At 39.4% G+C, this 19656-nt stretch overlaps 1 protein-coding gene across 1 annotated transcript in view; it reads right to left on the bottom strand.

Moving 5' to 3' along the window:
- Positions 1-19331, bottom strand: part of wnt9a (wingless-type MMTV integration site family, member 9A) — a 37974-nt gene extending 18643 nt beyond the window's left edge. The window contains 2 exon segments of the mRNA XM_051093561.1: positions 19127-19305; positions 19308-19331. Coding sequence (XP_050949518.1) covers positions 19127-19305; positions 19308-19331 — 203 coding nt within the window.
- Positions 19332-19656: the final 325 nt, after the last annotated feature.

The raw sequence follows: 19656 nt of genomic DNA, 5'->3' as shown, positions 1-19656 counted from the left end.
ATACCTTCGACTTTTTCAAGCAATAGATCACCCAAAAAGGAAACTTGCCATTTCGTTATTTCTTAAACCTCATGCAGTTCCAAAACCATGTTTTGGTGTTTCCATAGAACACACAAAAAAAAGAATTTTCTCACAGCTATTTTCCATACAGCTTTCATTTCATTTCATTTTTTATAAGAAACAAAATGGGTTTATAAATTAAAAAAAAAAAAGTAAGTAAAAAATACATCATATCTTTTCAGACTTTCCAGCTTATCCACATGCACATTTTTCAGTAAACAAACCGACTGTTTCAACTGTTAGACAGGACTTATTAAGAACTTAATTATAAGGGTGATGTGTTTTTTTGCAAAACTTCAATCAAAAAGACAGTTACCTTTTTTTAAATTTAAGGTAGGACTACACCCAGAATATTGAGTGTTATTACATCTCCCTTTCACATGGATAATTATTATGAATAATCGTGTACTTGTCAACATGGCAGAAAGCGAACCCATGTTAAATTCCTGTGGGTTGTTACTGCTGTCAAGGCTGATTCCACTCAATAATATGTCTGGATGCTACATTATTATTATTGTTGTTGTTATTATTTTAATTGCTTTGGTACTTTTTCACAAGCAAGTTGCACTCTAGCAAAACAGGTTGTCAAAAAAAAGCAAGTTTCTCAAATGTTCACTATGTTTAAACTGTGTATGTGCATGCATTTCAGAGAGAGAGATTTGTGAACACAGATCAGAATATAGCACAAGGAGGAAACAAACAATGACTGTATGCATCAGATTAATCAGAGATGTATCAGTAGGAGGGAGACAGATGGTTTTGTAATAGAGCCAAATTTGCTGACAGTATGGTAAATATAAGACGGCTTGTCCTTCTCTTGTTCTTCTAAATCAAAAATGTACAATCCTGCTTCTGGAGATCCACCTTCCCAGAGAATGTAGTTCCAGCCCTGCTCTAACACACCTGTCATTTTCATGTGAACTTAAAGACCTTGACTGACTGGTTGAAGTCTGTTTGAGATTAGCGTTGAAGCTAGACATTGCAGGAAAGTTGTCTAGAACGTCATTCTTTTAAACTCTTGTGAGATTCATATTCGCTGCTGCAAGGCTAGGGTTATGGTCCTCTCCAAATCCCATCTCATAAGACCAACTTGCCTCACAACTGCAAAGTTAAGTTCCAGAATCAATCAAAAACATTTCTGAGAAGTCAGCTGAACACATCTGATACATACAAATTTAAGACAGTGCAGATCTAAGTGCAGCCTTTTTTACAACTAAAAATATTTTTGTAGAGAACCAGATGAAGCACTGAGGGAAAAAACACACAAAGGCAAATGCAAATCTAACAGCGGGATAATTTAACTATCATACGTTCAAAGAACCATCCACTATCAAACCACACAAGAAGTGATTATTAAACTCATGAAGCAGATTGCTATACACTGATCAGCCACAACATAAACCGCTGAAAGGTTTAGTGAAAAACATTGATTATATCATTACAATGGCATTTGTCAAGGGGTGGGATATATTAGTTGAACAGCCAGTTCTTGTATTTCATGTGTTGGACAGAGGAAAAATGGGAATGAAAAGCGAAAAGATCCGAGTGACAAAGGCCAAATAGCGATGGCCAAACGACTGGGTCAGAACATTTCCAAAACAGCAAGTCTTGTGGGCTGCATGCAGTGGTTAGTACCTACCAAAAATGGTGCAAGGAAGGACAACCAGTGAACCGGCGACAGGGTCATGGGCGCCCAAGGCTCACTGATGCACGTGGGGAGCGAAGGCTACCCCGTCTGGTCCGATTACACAGAAGAGCTATTGTAGCTCATATTACTGAAAACTTAATAACTTAATGCTGCCCATGATAGAAAGGTGTCAGAACAAACAGAGTTCCCAAGATGACCCACGCACGCCGCTGAGTGGACCATTATTGGCGCAATAGCTGAAGATTGCTTGGTCTGTTGAATCATGTTGTTTTTTAAATCAGTTGGATGGCTGGGTGCATGTGTTGTTTACCTGGGGAAGAGATGCATTATGGGAAGAAGGAAGGCTGGTGGAGGCAGTGATTTGCTCTGGAAAATGTTCTGCTGGGAAACCTTGGGTCCTGGCATTCATGTTACTTTGACATGTACCACCTACCTAAAGATTATTGCAGACCACAAACACCCCTTCATGGCAATGGTGTTTCCTCTTGACTGTGGCCTCATTTAGCAGGGTTATGCACCCTGGCACACTGCAAAAATAGTTCAGGAATGGTTTGAAGAACATGCTAAGAGTTCAAGGTGTTGCCTTGGCCTCCAAACTCCCCAGATCTCAATCCATTTGAAATCCAATCAATGGAGGCCTCACCTCACAACTTACAGGACTTAAAAGAATAATTTACCCAAAAATGAAAATTATTCCATAATTTACGCTCCCCCAAGCCATCCTTGGTGTACATGCCTTTCTTCTTTCAATCAGAGTTATTTTAAATAATATCCTGGCTTTTCCAAGCTTCGTAATGGCAGTGAATGGTGCCCAAGCTTTTGAAGCTCCAAAAAGCACACCCATCCATCCATCATAAAAGTAATCCATATGACTTCAGTGGGTTAATGAATGCCTTCTAAAGCAAAGTTATGGGTTTTTGTAAAAAAAAAAAAAATAAAATAAAATAAAAAAATCACATTTAATTAGCAGGGTTTTTTGAAAAAAATATCTGTTTTGCAGTTTGTAACTTAGATATCCTTCAATGTAAACAGTCTGCAAAGTTGATATTCAAAAAAAGTGCATGATAAATAAAGATTTCTCAAAAGAAAGAGTGGACACTGAGCCGCCTTAACAAGTATTTATAGAGTATATAACATATTTTAGAATCTTTTACCTGTTATGATATACGTCACTAGGTAACATATTAGCATAATCCCTGCTTGCCCGTGAAATATGAACAGTCTGGCCTGCCCACAAACACCTCCGCTAGTTACGCTGTGTTCTGCGATGTGAAAGCGTTGTATTGTTTTCATTGCGGAAACACGATGTGAAAAATCAGCGATTAAAATTCATTTTTTCCACGATGCCACAGCAATACAATTTGAACCTTTTGTTTTGCATGTTTCAATGCTAAATTTGCTAAACGCTTGCCAATGAAAGATAAGTCCGTACATTCTTTATTTTGACCAACAAGCATCTACGAATCACAACCTGTAAGTATGCTTGATACATTATTTTCAATTAAGTGCCCAAGTTTTTTGTGATAATATGTGATGTATATCTAGTGCAGCATTAGGTTTCCTGGTAAACCACGATATTACTGACTCAGACCCTCCAGTTTTTCGCGATTCCACAATCACAGAATCCAACGCAAAATCAGCAACATGTCGCATTTTTTTTTTTGCGATCCTGCATAATTTGCCATTTCACCACAAAATAATCACAAAAATGAAGGTATCACAAAAAAGAATAATAATTAAATAAATGTAGACATATTTTGGTTAACAAACTGTATTGTTTTATCATTTAGTCACATTAGCACTTGGCTAACGTATCACAATTATTGTTTTGCGAAACGTTTACAGTTTAGCAGTGAAACTTTAGATGTGGGCACGATTTGTTTGCATAAGTATTTATTAAACAAAATGTTTTTTATCTTATTTTAAGAATGGATTAGAGCACTATATTTTTGTTTTATGTAAAGGTGCATGCTTTGTCAATGGTAGCGCTTGCTAACTTGCTCAAGTATTCCTCTCTGTACCAAATCATAACATACTTGGCCAGCTGACCAATCAGAGCAGAGTTACGGAAGGGAGCGGTTTGCTCCAAACTTGCTTTGAACGAATCGTTTCAAAATCACTGACAAATGACACTAATATTAAATGTATATTCTGAGAAAATTATAATGTTTTCTAATCTTGCATTTAAATCTTTTGTAGAGGACTCCAACAGAATTTTTAGGATGCTTAAAAAACCATATGACCTGCTCTTTAAAACTTTATAAACCATTATCACTGCCAAATGCACGTTCACAAGAGGGTCGAGTTACGACATCTATCTATGTTTTGACAACAAAATTGTCCTTGTAATATTTAATCAAACCTCATGAATTGCTCCTCCAGTAAAAACAATAGACCTACATTAGAATGTTCAGGCGATGTATCAGTTAATACAATAAATACACTATAGCTAGATCTGTATTTGGAGAATCATTTATACCATTGCCATATCAACCAGCTCTAAAAGCGATCTGTGTTAAACACATTACAGGCGTAACATTATGACTTACTGTAAAGCTTCTTTTGAAAAGATTTTACAAATTATACAAATAAATTTGACCTGACTCTTATTATGAGTCCCAGACCATTTACAGATTTTATTACAGGTGTTCATGTACGGCATGAGATGGTGTGTTATCTTTAGGGTTGCATGATTTTTCACCACTTGGCTTTTTCCATCATGCTCTCTCACAAGAGTCTTTGCTGCAGTTCTGTCACTCAGCGCTCTGGGGCTTGTTTGCCCCTTTTTTATTACTGTCAGCACTTCATATTACCCGTGACATAACCGTCATATGCATTTTCCGTGGTGAGGGTTGAACTAAAATGGTTCATTACACACTCTGGAGGTTCTTGCCAGGTTCCTTAAAGTTGTTATTTGTTCTAAACTCTGTTATCCATCTGTTCAGCATATTTGTGATTAGACCTTGCAGTACAGTGTTTATGAATAATAAAATGTCAATAAAAGGAATAATGGATGAGCACCACAGAAGATAAAACTGAGATGCAGAGAAAGCCACAACTCTACAGCAAATTACCCCCTTGTCTGTAAACATGAGGATTTGCTCATGACATACTGACAGCACATGACTGTATTGGTTCTCACATGTGGTACCAAATTAATGTTTTGCTCACATGTCACTTTAAGGTGAGTGTGAGAGTGTCAGATGACTCCTTTCTCTCTTTTACCTCGGGTACCAGCTAAAGAATTTCACCTTAACAGTAAAAGAACAGTCAAGGAAGTAAATCAATTGCAAATTGGAGAAAGTTTGTCAGCTGACCAATCTGGCCTCTTACTTATCGACACAAGGAAGACACAAGTGTAATAAAAGGAATTTTATTAACAAAAAACAGACGAGAGTATCTAACACAACTAAAAAATGAATACCTATTTATGGATAAAGAAAGAAGTGCATAAAATGTATAAATGCAAAGCAATTGAGTTGGAGGTTACTATGGCAGTTGTGTTAACTTTCACCCATATATTTTAATCGCTATGTTTATATATACTGTGTTAAGTGTGGCTGTTCTCTATCAGACATATTGAAAGGCAAGGGACTAAGGAATTTACTATTGTTCACACTTGGGGATAAGAATCAGTTGCTTCTCCTCAAGAGCTCTTATCTGAATGCAAAAGACATCTGTTTATGTTGTCCACGGAAACACGACCACACTGAATTGCAACTTTTCCACACCGCTGTGTGGAAACGAGGTTTCAAACTTTGCCATTCTCTCTGCTTGCTGTCCACTACATGACAAATGAGTGACATTCCATTCACAAGCTCAAGATCATGACCTTCTGTTAAACAGTTCTTTGCATGCACCATAACGGTAAGTGTTGCATGTGAGCTATGAAATTGTTTGGCTCACGAACAACATGATGTCAGAAGAGAAGAGATCATTTGGGAAAAGAAAAAGCTCCCGTGGGAGAGGAAAGGTCAGTGGATAACATTAAAAACCTGATGTTGTTCGTATTATGGGAGAGAGATTATAGAAAACAGATGTGAAGAGACACAGCATAACTAATCACGCTGAAAATCCTGACAGTTTGAGATATGGACTACTAAACAAAAGTTCGAGAGGAGCTTGTTTATCGTATGCTTACATCACTCCCGGGACCTTCAACATGCCTTCAAATCTTTCAAGTTTACTTTAAAAAATGTACTTGCTGATAATATTAATGAAATAAAATGACATTTAAGTGTACTGATAATTTACTCACCCTCATGTCATCCAAGATGTTCATGTCTTTCTTTCTTCAGCCGAAAAGAAATGAAATGAAACGTTTTTGAGGAAAACATTCCAGGATTTTTCTCCATATAATGGACAATGGTGGCCAATGGGTTGAAGGTCTTAATTGCAGTTTTAATGCAGCTTCAAAGGGCTCTACACAATCCCAGACGAGGAATAAGGGTCTTATCTGGTGAAATATACAAATTTATATACTTTTTAACCACTAATGCTTGTCTTGCACTAGCTCGACCTCACGCATGCATGCGTGACGTAAGGCGGAAGTAGCGACCCAGTGTTTACAATGCGAACGTGCAAAGAAAGTCAAACACCCTTTATGAAAAAAAAAGGTAAAGCAATGATGTCGGACGATTTTGAGGTTGGAGGAAAATTAGCATTATTTCGTCCTCCCCAACTTTTTTGAACCTAAGTACACAGACAAAGAACTAACCACATGTGACTTTTCCAACGTGATTTATGCCTGCGTGCAAGGCGAGCATGTGCATCGTAGAGCTAGTGCAAGACGAGCATTTGTAGATAAAAAGTATATAAATTTGTATTTTTTAAAGAAAACAATTATTTCACTAGATAAGACCCTTATTGCTTGGCAGTAATTGTGTAGAGCCCTTTGAAGCTGCACTGGAACTGCAATTTGGACCTTCATCCCTAAGCCACCTTCGAAATCCACTATATGGAGAAAAATCCTGAAATGTTTTCCTCAAAAACCTTAATTTCTTTGCAACTGAAGAAAGAAAGACCTGAACATCCTGAATGGCATGGGGGTGAGCAAATTATCATGAACTTTAACACACTTTTAAAAAGTGCACTTTTTGTAACAATGTCAAATTAAAAGTTTTATTCTAAAGTCATTTTAAATCACGGTTATAATAATATTTTGCTGTGCTTTAAAATGGTACACTTATTTTGTTTGTGTTATCTAACATAGCAAAGTACTTTTAAAGTACATGTTTAACTACAGTTAAAAAGTTCATTTGAACTACAGTTATTTGGTATTACATTTTACATTCATTTTAAATGGTTTTTTAAAAATTGCAACTGCATTGCAAAGGACCTTAAAAATGGATCCAACAGCAGTACGAATTCTCCTTCTCTGACAGGGGATTCCACAAGGAAAACACACAGGATTTTTTAGATGTGGCCCACCTTGTCCACTACACCAGAGACAGCATCTGCGTTTTTCCCGAACAGGACTTAATGCTGAGACAACAGGACTTAAACAGGACTTAAAGCATATCTGCTCAGAGATCCTTAGTTGAACTGGGTGCATGTCCTTTGTGCATACTTCAGAGAGAGGAGGATCTCAACTCCCCCCAGTGTCTGCACCAGTCCCAGTTCACCCTCCTGAAATCATCCAGCCTCTCCCCAAGCCTGCCACGACCTAGAGTCTGAGCCCATGCCTGCAACAGATCCACAGCCACAGCCCACACCCACCATGGTCATAGAGCCAGAGCCCACACCCACCACAAAGCCAAAGACCGTTTCCGCCATGGAGAACTTCCATTCCAGAAGCAGAGCCTGATGCCATGTTCATTGTGGAGCTGATGTTTGCCAAATTGTCCAGTAGCCCCTCACTGCAGAACACAAGATCCAGGGGGCAGGGTTCGATCCACATCTAAGGGGTGGAGATGGGTGGGTTTAAGGATCGGGGGTGAAGACGGGTAGGTTTAGGTATAAGTAAGGTGGGAGGAGTTGGATCTGAGTCCAACCTCGCCCCCTGAATCTTGTGTTCTGCAGTGAGGACCATCTCAAATTTTTGACTATGTTGCTGACTATGTTCCCATCCCCAAGATGGCTCTCTCCCTGCCAGTTCCATTCGAGCTTTTTGTGATTCCGAACACTTTCCGGAAGGATCCTATCCAACCTTCTGACTCCTCCTTCCCTACTTGCTCTCCCTGACTCCCTGGCTCCAACTTGGACTTTCTGGCTTTCAGAAATCCCTTTGGCTCCACTGGGCTCTGCCTTGGTCCTCAGTCCCCTCCAGCTTCATTTGGTTCTCCAGCCTCCCTGACTCCCGACCATGACTTGTGGCAGTATTAGACGCCATCTCTATTTAGCATGCAACAAATGTTTTAATTTGTACTTGAAGTGTCACTATTAGTGACAAGAATAGCTCATCCAAAATAGAATCATTGCTGAAGATGTACTCAGACCATTCATGATTTAATAAATCCTTAGGACTACTTCATTAAAATGTCTTAATGATGAATATGTTTATCACAAACAAGCAGCTTTTCACTTCACGAGACGTTAATTGATGGACTGGAGTCATGTGGATTATTGTGATGTTTTTATCAGCTGTTTGGACTCTCATTCTGATGGGAATGAGGATCCATTGATGAGCAAGTGATGTAATGCTAAATTTCTCAAAATGTGTTCCAATGAAGAAACAAACTCTATATCTTGGACAGCCTGAGGGTGAGTACATTTTCATTTTCATATTTCTTTAAATACTGTTGCTTATTTTTTCTTTTTGGGAGCACTTAAAAGTTAAAAAAAAGTTTAAAAGTTATAGTGTTTATAGCAAATATCCGCAAACAAACTACACAGCAAAACTCAATGTCACTGCTTTGGTCCCACCACAAAAACAAGTCCTCACACACAAGGCAGTTAACCTAGACAAAGCGAACTTGCTTTCAACGCGTTTGGGCTTGCTGGTTGTGTGGTCTCCCGGCTGGCAAGTCAGGGTCCCCAATTACTTCAAATGCATGCCAATCATTCCCCCCAGCTGTTGACCCCAAACAAAGCCTTTTCTCAGACACCCCCCTCCACCCCCCCAGCTGTCTACCACAGTAACCCAAAACAAAGACAGATGTGAGGAAAAGTGTGAGTTACTCGCACAAGCCAAACAAAAACCTTCGAGGAGTCCATTCGTGTTTCTGATTTGGCTTGGAATGCACTTCTTCAATTCTCTGGACAAAAACATGGCAATCGTAGCCAACTCTCAACAGATGTGTCAGCAAGATGGATTTAGCATTAGTCCGTGATGCTCATTCAGACAGAGTGCTTCAAGATGCTTTAATGACATTTCACACATTGCAATGCATGTTATAGATACCAGAAAGATAGTGAGCAAATCGTAATTGCACAATATCTGCTCAGTGTCAGTGAAATGAACCTGTGGCCTCCAACCCTGACCCTGTCTGATCTGACTTTGTTGTCAGAACAGCTCCTCCAGGAGGTGAGGGGCCCGAGAAACACTCCACTAGAAAAAGAACACCTTCTCTACTGGGTACTGAAAAACAACTCCTCCTACTTCAGGGATAGAAGAACATCTCCCTCAGAAAGCAGTGCTGGAGTCCCATCTAGAGTTTGGCTGGCTTGACCCAGGAGGAAAGCAATAGTGGTAGATCCAGCCAAGCAGCAGTGGCAGCCTGTTTTACATCTTTCCGCCCCCACGTGTGGCAGCCAAAAAATCTTAATGACTCCCTTCATAATGATCATGCTCAAGCGAATGTTTACCTGTGGGGTGCGGTTAGCATTACAGGTTAGTGATTACTGGTTTGACAGGTGGATATATCGTAACACTTACTGGATGTGTTTATTGTTTATGAGTTTCCAAATTGTGAAGGAATTGAAAAGGAGTGATAAGTATACCGGTGTTATAGGGGCTATGTTAGGAGAGCAGTAACTGGTTGTACTACATGTACTACTTACTATCAGACAACATTTATTTTATATGTACACTGGTTTGAATGCAATTTGAGTCTCAGTGTCCACTGCAGAGATAAAAGTCTCCCAAAAGATGCATTTAGCCAATATCTTTACTGACGACAAAATAAAAGAGTGGTGCGTTCAATGAGAAAGCTTTAATCAAATATGTGACCCTGGACCACAAAACCAGTCATATGGGTCAATTTTGTTAAGTTTTCTATTCATGTATGGTTAGTTAGGATAGGACAATATTTGTCCAAGACACAACTATTTGAATATCTGTAATCTGAGGGTGCAAAATAATCAAAATTTTGAGAAAATCACCTTTAAAAGTTGTCCAAATGGAGTTCTTAGCAATGCATATTACTAATTAAAAATTAAGTTTGGATATATTTATGGTAGGAAATTCACAAAATACATTCATTGAAAATGATCTTTACTTAATACCCGTATGATTTTGGGCATAAAAGAAAAATCTATAATTTTGAGAGTATAGAAGACTACAGAAATGCAAAGACAGTTCACTCCTATACTTAATAAATGGGAGAAACTGCAATGTGCAATTTGATGGAATAGTCCCGCCTTCTAAATGAAGGAACCAATCGTCGATTGGTAAAGTCTTTGCGTCACTGCAGCAGCTGTTAGAAGTACCAGTTCCCATAGAAACCTGATGCTGGACCGGCCAATGCGCATGCACATGCATAAGCGTGTTGTGGCTGCGCATGCGCATTGGCTGGTCTAGCTTGAAAAATAAGCTTTTTAAACTCTATTTGAGCATAAGAGACAACATTCACAAGGCAGTTCATCTCAGATTTTGTTGATGATTTAAAATATGTAACTTAAAGGAGAACTCCACTTCCAGAACAACAATTTACAAATAATTTACTCACCCGCTTGTCATCCAAGATGTTCATCTTTTCTTTCTGTCTTCAGTCGTAAAGAAATTATGTTCTTTTAGGAAAGCATTTCAGGATTTTTCTTCGTATAATGGACTTGATTGGTGCCCCGATTTTGAACTTTCAAAATGCAGTTTAAATGCAGCTTCAAAGGGCTCTAAACGATCCCAGCCAAGGAAGAAGGGTCTTATCTAGCGAAAAGATTTTTTTCAAAAAATAAAAATTGGTATACTTTTTTAAGCACAAAAGCTGATGTAGAACAGGCTCTGCGATGCGCATTCATGATGTTACGAATTAGTAATGGGTCGTTCTTGAACGATTCGTTCATTTTGAAGAACGAGTCGTCTTGGGGAGTGATTTGTTCAGTCGCGCATGCGCAACATCCTATTAGGTTCTGTACTGGAATTAGTTCATCTGTTTCGAGTCTTCGGATTTTTCGGGTCGTTCGTTCATCTTATGGTGCTGTCACGTGATGAACGAACGACTTAAACCCGAAAACTTGTCAGATAAGAGGTGAGGTGAGCTAATCATAGACTAACCTTTCGGTTACTTATAGCATTACAGTTTTGTCTTGTTTGTAGTGTGATCAACGTTTGTGTAAGCAGTAGATGTGTTAGGGAAGTAACACGTAACATTTTAATTATATTCTGCTAAAATGAATGAAATGAACGAAAATCGTTCATTTTGCTGAACGAGACTCAAAGGTCCAAGTCAGTAAAACGATCCAAACTTCCCATCACTACTACGAATCACATCTAAGTTCATCGTCTGTGTACTCCGGCTAAAAAAAGGTGGAGTATGGCGAAAAACTCCATCTTATTTTTTCCTACAACTTCAGAATTGCCGTTTGACTTACTTGCACTTTCTTAGTCTTTGCGCGTTTGCTTTGTAAACACTGGGTCTGTAGTTCCGCCTACGTTCGAAATGACCTTTCGACATGATTCAATAGTACGTGAACATGCATCCCAGAGTCTGTGCTACACAAGCTTTTGTGCTTAAAAAGTATACAAATTTTTATTTTTCGAAAAAAAAAATGGTTTCGTTAGATAAGACCCTTCTTCCTCGGCTGGGATCGTTTAGAGCCCTTTGAAGTTGCATTTAAACTACATTTTGGAAGTTTAAAATCGGGGCACCAATCAAGTCCGTTATATGAAGAAAAATCCTGAAATGCTTTCCTCAAAAACCATCACTTCTTTACGACTGAAGACAGAAAGACATGAACATCTTGGATGACAAGGGGGTGAGTAAATTATTTGTAAATTGTTGTTCTGGAAGTGGACTTCTCCTTTAATTTCAACAACTTCAGCGTCTATTTATAGTATAGGGGGTGGGATGCTTCGGATTCTAGAGAGCATTTGATTGAACAGAAATTTTGATGAGAAGCTGAAGTGCAGGGTGTTTATCTATATTTGCGGAAGTTAGAAACAGTACGTTTTGAATGCTTATATCTTGTAAATGCAAATTTTGTCATTGTTTTGGAGCACACTAGCTTATAGATAACTTTTAGGCTAACATATTTCTACTAAAAGCCAAAATACTTCAATTTTGATTTCAGTGGGACCTGAACACAATTTTAACAAAAAGCATTGTAATCACTTCCATGAATATAATTTTTTTGACTACTCAAAGCCAGTCAGCATACAGAAACTGTTCTATAAGATGACAAATCTTCATGAACACAGTCTGCACCCCTAAAATTATCTATGAATTCACCAGCAAACTGTCTGCCTCGCAAGAACAAAGTGCTCCCAAATAGCAAGAAGATGACGGGACATGACGGCAACAGTTGAGTGACACACACAGGATGTGAACGAGTCACCATGACCTTTAGAGTCACTGTGGGCTGTGGCTGTCTAATGAGACTTACTCTCCGGATTCCCGACACCAGTCAACTGGCACAATAGCTGAGATGTTGAGAAATATCATGTTGTAAACTTGTCAGTTCTAGTCACGATAGAACACAGGAAAACTGCAGATGTACACACACAGGATGGCTAAAAATCAATCGGACACGGATAGACAATCCAGCATGTTTGAAACATTTCGCAAAGTAAAGTGTTTTCCATGTGCTAGTGGGGCCAGATGGGTGAGGATGAGATGTTTATTCACTCGGCACTAATATTTTGTTTGGCAAGGTCACACAAGTATGTACTTAAAATCATTAACAGAGTTGCCAGTCTACTACAGCTGTAACCAGGTGTAATATCCAAAGGAAAAGTTAATGGACAATGCTTAGCACGACCCAACGGAAAACTATTTCTTAGGGGGATTTCTCAGTGGTGTTTTAATTAAATATCAGCGTCGTCAATTGTTGAGATGCACTAACAGTAAGTGCAACAGTCTTTGGAAAAGTAGTAGTATGCCTTTCCTCAACACAACACGTGATTTGAGGTATCGTTCATGCCTGTAGCACAAATGGTGCGGTACAAGTTAAGTATTTAACAAATTAAATCATTTTGAATACCTGTTCAATAGTAAGTGAATTTTCTTTTGTGGAGCACGATTAATATAATTAATGTGGATAACACTGCTAATAAGGCTTTGTCTTGGAAGAATCTGATGAGTAATTAATTGAATAAAACTGAATCCACTGAAGTTTTATTGTAGGTTGATAAAGTATTTTCCGGAAAATGACTATTAGTCACATCAGGTCAAAACTGCATTGTTGAGAGGAAAAGAAAACACAGATAAGTTGCATTAGTGTACAAGTTACTTTTTATTATTACATTATACCGGTAAATAAAATGAAACGTTTCTCTCAACTCCATAGCAAATCTTTTTACCAAACAGTAAAACAACAGGAATTAAAAATATAAGTATAAAACAAACATAAATTATAGTGTCATTTCTAAATCAACTACACATAATATAAACAGCAAGGGGGTGAGTACATTATTTGTAAATTGTTGTTCTGGAAGTGGAGTTCTCCTTTAAGTAACAGTCTACTAATACTCTTAACATCTGGTATAGCTGGCATGTGGTTACAAAGTTACTTACAGTCAACAGAATGTCTAAAGGAGACCATCAAAATACAGTGTTGGCCAAAAATGAAACTACCTGAGTGGGAAATGTGCTATACAAATAAACGTGGGCAAACGTACCTCACTCATTCAGCAGGAATCCAAATGTGTGTGCCTTGCTCATGTTTTGCGTTTGACGTTAATTGCATTATATAAGTCGCTTTGGAACTTTGGTGCTTTTCAGATGATAAAAAGTGACTTTTTTATATTAACAGGCCACAATATCTTAGAAAATAACTTATCTCTAAGTGTAGAGGTAGTAGAGTAGGACACACACTGTAGGTTGGTGCGTACAGTACCGTGCGTGTGGTTAGCATTAGTAAGAGGTTTAACCACGGGGCTCGACCCAGGTCAGCTGCTCAGCGATGGTGACTGTGTGACTGGCACAGCATGGGTGCACCACAGAGCTCCACATGACTCTACCTATCGACCTCACACCATGGCACTGACAACCCCAGCAGCCAGTGACAGGTACGAGAGCTGCTCCACTCTCTCATTTGGGCTTCCACTAAAAGCCTTTTCTAAAAGCATGCAAACATAGACCTTAATGATGTGTTTGTCCTGACCATAAAAGCATAAAAATGGACTCGAGGAGATGGGAATCCTAACATGCTTTGACTGTGGGGCTCAGTAACATAGCATTTATGGTTCTTACTGTAAGCTCCGTGACAATATAATGACACAGCATCTGTGACACTGATTCTATGGGTGCGCTGATACATTGATCATCTTCATTCCAAACAGAAGGCCAAAATGTCTTTTACGAAACCAATTAATCTTAAAATGACAGCTATGTTAGTTACAGTTATTTATATTTGCTGCTGACAGAAATTATATAGCTTTTCCTGCATATTAGAGACTCTCGTAAACTCTAAGTGTACCTTGTACTACAGCTGGTGCCTTGAGGTACCAAAGACCAAAATTGCTTTTACAGAACCAATTAATCTTTGAATGCAAACTATATTAGTTGGTTATTTATAGTTGCTGCTGGCGGAGATTATGTATCTTTTCTTACATATTAGAGACTCTCATGAAAGTGTCTAGAGGAACCAGTTGAAGTACTTGGTTACCATAGCCAAAAACATCTATTATATATTTATTCAAATCACAGATTTGCTATCAAATAATTTAGCAGTATATTGTTCCCTTTAGTCTTAAAAACTGAAGGCTGATTCAGGCACATAATTTACCCTAGCAAAACCATCTACTGAGACGTTCATCTGTGGTTGTGTGTTTTTGTTTGTTTGTTCACGTTATTGAGGCAGCGCGGTTGTAACGGACTATATGAAAAGGCAAACAACTTTAATTAAAAACTCCCAGTTTGATGCAATGAAACGGAAAAAGCATGAACTCAAGGTACATTCTTGGTTTGCCTTGCCTACTGTTTTGACATCAACACCCAGTTCTTGTAATAAATGTGCATGTATGGTTCATAGCTCAGGGTTTTTACAGTCATCTTATGGTTTTTCAGTCATCTAATCTTGGCTGTAGTCACTGATCATTTTGGCCCCGAGTCCACCCAAAGCCCTTTGTGGCGGAAAACGGCCTGCGGTGGGAGACGGAAAACACATGACATGGTAGTGCCACTAATTAACGTCATTTCATCAATCCTTGACCACCAAAAGCTATTCAGATTCCGTATTGGCTTTCCGGTTTTGCCTGGCAGTGCGCGCCTGTCTGCGATGCCCATCACTGCATTCCCAACAACAGCCTACATATCTACAAAACACACCGCTGACTGGGTTATGGCAGGAGCGGACCCGCCCTCTCTTAAAAAATCGAGGCAGACCTCCAAGCTGTGGTCGGAGCCATACTACCAGAATATTGAGCCATTTGGATGCAAGTGTGCCAAACACATTTAAAGACATTCCCCAGAGCAATAATACCATATAATCAAGGCAGGGTTGGGATGACTCCTGCGGGAGAAGCCATTCTCACAGCTTGTCGAGAAAGCCATTGAGGAAAAACAAACCGGTAGAAATATAGAGACACGGATTTATGTTTTTCAAGTGGTTCGAGTGAAATGTCATGAAAGCCAAAGAAATGTTCATAATCTTAAGTGTGTTTATTGTAGAAATGCTACACTATGTTAAGCTGCCCAGCAGTGATACGCACTTCGGTGGAGGTGTACCTTTAGAGAAGTGAAACACATTTTAAGTTTCACGTAAAGAAAATATGCATACGATTCAGTAAAACGTTCGTGGGTGTGTATAGGAAGTGGTCACATGTGAGGATCTTCAGTTGCAGACACTGCTATTCTCCGGCACTGAAAGGCGATCCACCGCAGCTCAGGCAGCCGCTCTCATCAACATTCCCAAGCCCAAGTCTAGTCGGGAGATTTAATCTGAAGTCTTATGCAGCAAACTGCTGCTGCACCGGGGCTTTCCTGAGAGTCGCGGCCAAAAAAATGCCATTGCAAACAGATCAAACTGACCACAACTACCTTTGAATAAAACTGCTGCTCTGTTGACCTTCTCCCTGTATCCTCGTCGCACAGCTCTCTGTGCTCATATCTGTTTTTGCCACTCATTTCCCACTGTGCTAAGGTTTCATAAAGCAGCAGATGATGATTGAAGAGCAGGGCGCTTTTACAGTAGTGACTCCACCCCCTGGTGGAAACATCAGGCACTGCAAGCACTGCTAGACCTAATGATGGACAGGTTGTGACAAAACATGGCTCGTTATTTAGTTAAATGACAGATGAATTGCATGAGAAGTGATGCACAGCTTTAATTGCAGATCTACAAATGTATGAGGCCAGAGGTGGAAGGATAGAAATACTGTGGAAGACTTGAGCCTGTTCTGACTGGGTTCTGACTGGGTTCAAGGGGACAGAACTACACCAGAACCAGAACTTTTTGAACCTTTATTATAGGGTTATAATGCACATACACATGCATGTTGTTGCAGCCAACATCTTCAGCATTTGAAACAACTGGTGTTTAAAAAAAGTGTCTGTGACTCTTTAACCTTATCAACTGATAAAGATTTGAATAGTTCCTTGTTAATAGGTCAATTGCATTTCACCATTCTGCCTTTCAAATGACAAGAAATGATCAGAAAACTTATTGCTGAGAACTTATTGCAACAGTTTTGGGCTTTTCATATGTAAACACATCGTACATCATTTGCATGTGTAGTATCATAATTAAGATGGCAATAACTAGTCTACATATTCACCCTCAATTTCAATTCAGGTTGCTTTTAGGACAGCAGTTCCCCACATGTGACCCCAGGCTGGCTTCCTCAGGAGATCTGCATAAACTTGTCAAAGCCAGGTACAAAAGAATCTCATTCCACAGATATTCAAGGCTTGTTTTCCCCATGTTTTCCCAGCATGTAACCTCTTCCCCTTTCGTCCCTCAGGCTGTTTGAGGTGAGCGCTACACCTAGACAAAAAGTGCACGGCCCCCGTATTGCCGTATTGTTCCACCACCATTTTGTCCCCAACCAACCGAACCTGGTCTCCTTGGGGCTGCCGTTGAATGAGACACAGCTGAAATAAACACTGGGCACCTGCCGCTACAGGCTGGAGGGGACGGGTGGTAAAAACTAAGGCTTTGCATTCTTGTGGCCAGGATGACAATTTCAGCAGCGGGCTCAGCTAGGCAAGGAATCCCACCCAACCCTCAGAGACACAGACCGAGGTCAAACAGAGACTGTGTTTAGGTTTCACATATGCTCCACCGCACTGGGGAAATTGGGTATGCAACATTGACCCTCTATTTAAGTAAATCAGTGGCCAGAAGATGCATTCGCCTCATGGAAGGTATTTATTTGCGCGTTAGTGGCAGCAAGTGTGACAACATGTCAGAAGGTAATGGTTTCATGCTTTTTCTGGCACAAGGTTGAAATGACTTGTTTGATTTGCGATTGTGTCCTTGTCTTGAAGAGTTGCCCCCCTCTTTGAGTGTAGAGTTGACACCCATATCAGCATTCACAATTAACACTCATTGTGTGAGATAAGAAAGAACACCCATAATGCCATAGTGAAATATATCGCTAATGAGTTTCCTATAGTTTGTTTTCATGACCCGATAACATGGAAGTACAAGCGGTTTCCGTCAAAGTAGACAAAGTGCTGAAACTGGCAAACTTTGAGCACTTCTAAACAATGGCTAGTTAGTCTCACATACGCGTGACAAATTGAATGTTAAAAATATCCAGGCGTTTATTAGACACAGCCTCTTGACACCGCATATCTGCTCATTATCAGACATTGTAGTTTATCGTTTTCCATTAAATGTGCCAAAAAAACAAGGGGAAAATATTCTCAAGTATTGATAACAATCTTTCAGATCAAATAATGGAGGCTATAAATCCTTATATAAAGTACTGTCCCACCCATGCGAACACAGGCCAGCATTTATTAAATTTATTGACTTCCTAAGAGGGGGTAGAGTAGGCTTAGACCCAGTCTACAACCACTGCAGCCCAACAAACCGGTTTACTGCTTCATAATGTTCAATGGGGCCTGAGGGAGCCACTCCCGCCCTGGCCCTTGATTTGCCCTAACAATATCCTCTCCTTAGCACACCTTTTTACACAGATTCTTCCATCACCGTTGAGCCAAGAGAAATAACGATACCGTGTCATGACCTTCGGTGAAAACTTTTCTGTCTTGTGCATCACTACTAATTCTGTGTTCCACCTGTTTGTGGATTATGTCCAGTAATTTCAGATTGCACATGATCATTTTGATCAGAATTGTCATTGTAACACTTACATATTCTTTGTCTGTATATTAAAGGCTTTCATAACAGTCGAATTCTCTGATTTACTCGATTTCAAACTTGTTGATACAAGTGACAATGATTTAAGGACGATGATTAAAAGTTAAACACATGCTTCTCGAAACATGAAGGCGCGTAATGGAAGAATATCAATAAGAAGTAATGCACGCGTCATAGAGGAACATATTCCAAAGGCGTTCCCGCGGTATCACAATTACCTCAATTAAAATTATGCTAGGGGAATGTTTATAGGGGGGAACTGGGGAAACTGTAAATTCAACACACATTCTTGAACTTGCGCTTATTAAACTTAGCGAGCGAGCGAGCGATGGGGGTGCCAAAACGAGTGTTTATGCTGGATGAAGAAATATTATCTGCGATCTGAACAGACGTTTTGGCCACCAGGTTAGAGATCTTCGTAGCTTTATTGTTAACAGCTGTTGAGAGCTGCTCGTGTCTGTTTTCATTCCTCTACAAGCATCTATGAAAGACAAACCTGACCGGCTAGTACCTGCCATTCAAAACACGCTATTGAATTAGGACATTGATAAATGGCCTGATATGCCGCATTGAATGAACTTGCAAATAAGCGCATATTTATTGAATTTGCAAATAAGCTATTAACCGGAGATTTCATGCAAACATTCTATAACGTGAACATCACTCAGACTGAATCGCAACTAGGTTGTTATGGAGAGAAGTTCAGGCTACATGACATTTCCTAAATTGCGTTGTATTTGTTTTCTGGTCTTTGATTCATCAATTCTATTCATTACAAACTTGAGGCTTGAAAAACATTTTAAAGATTGAGGAGAAAGTTCTTCTGCCTACCCGAAGTAAGCTGTGCTCGGTCCAGGCAAGCTGATCAGATGCACTATAATGGTAAATGATAACCATCCCAGGAGAAGGTGTCCATCCAGCATTTTGTAGCGGCTCTGGGGCAGCTCATTTCGTTCGTCCTGAGTTGCTGTGTAAAATCCCTGCTTGTGAGAACTGCACTTCTTATACACGCCGAGGATTTCTGCGCCCCTCCCATTCACTTAGAACAGGAGAGAGAAAGACTGAGAGAAAGAGAGAGAGAGAGTCGGGGGCACTGACTGAGCAGCTGGATTTTGAAAGTCTGGCTTAATTATTTACGTTAGCTGAAATGAAAAAGCTAACAGATTGTGTCTAAACATGTACGATAATAATAAAATAAATATACAGGTTTTCTTACATACTGCATATTCTCTTAACTGGCTTTTTAATATCAGAGAAAATCTCTCGAGCTGATGAAAGATATAGAGCAGGCTCAACCAACAAATGAATATTTTTCCCATTATTCATGTTCCATTATGTTTAAGGGGTAGGTTACCCAAAAA

Source organism: Labeo rohita, chromosome 2, assembly GCF_022985175.1.
Source record: "Labeo rohita strain BAU-BD-2019 chromosome 2, IGBB_LRoh.1.0, whole genome shotgun sequence".
NCBI classification, from domain to species: domain Eukaryota; kingdom Metazoa; phylum Chordata; class Actinopteri; order Cypriniformes; family Cyprinidae; genus Labeo; species Labeo rohita.
The sequence above is the reverse complement of the archived record's forward strand: the minus strand, read 5'-3'. Positions and strand labels throughout refer to the sequence as shown.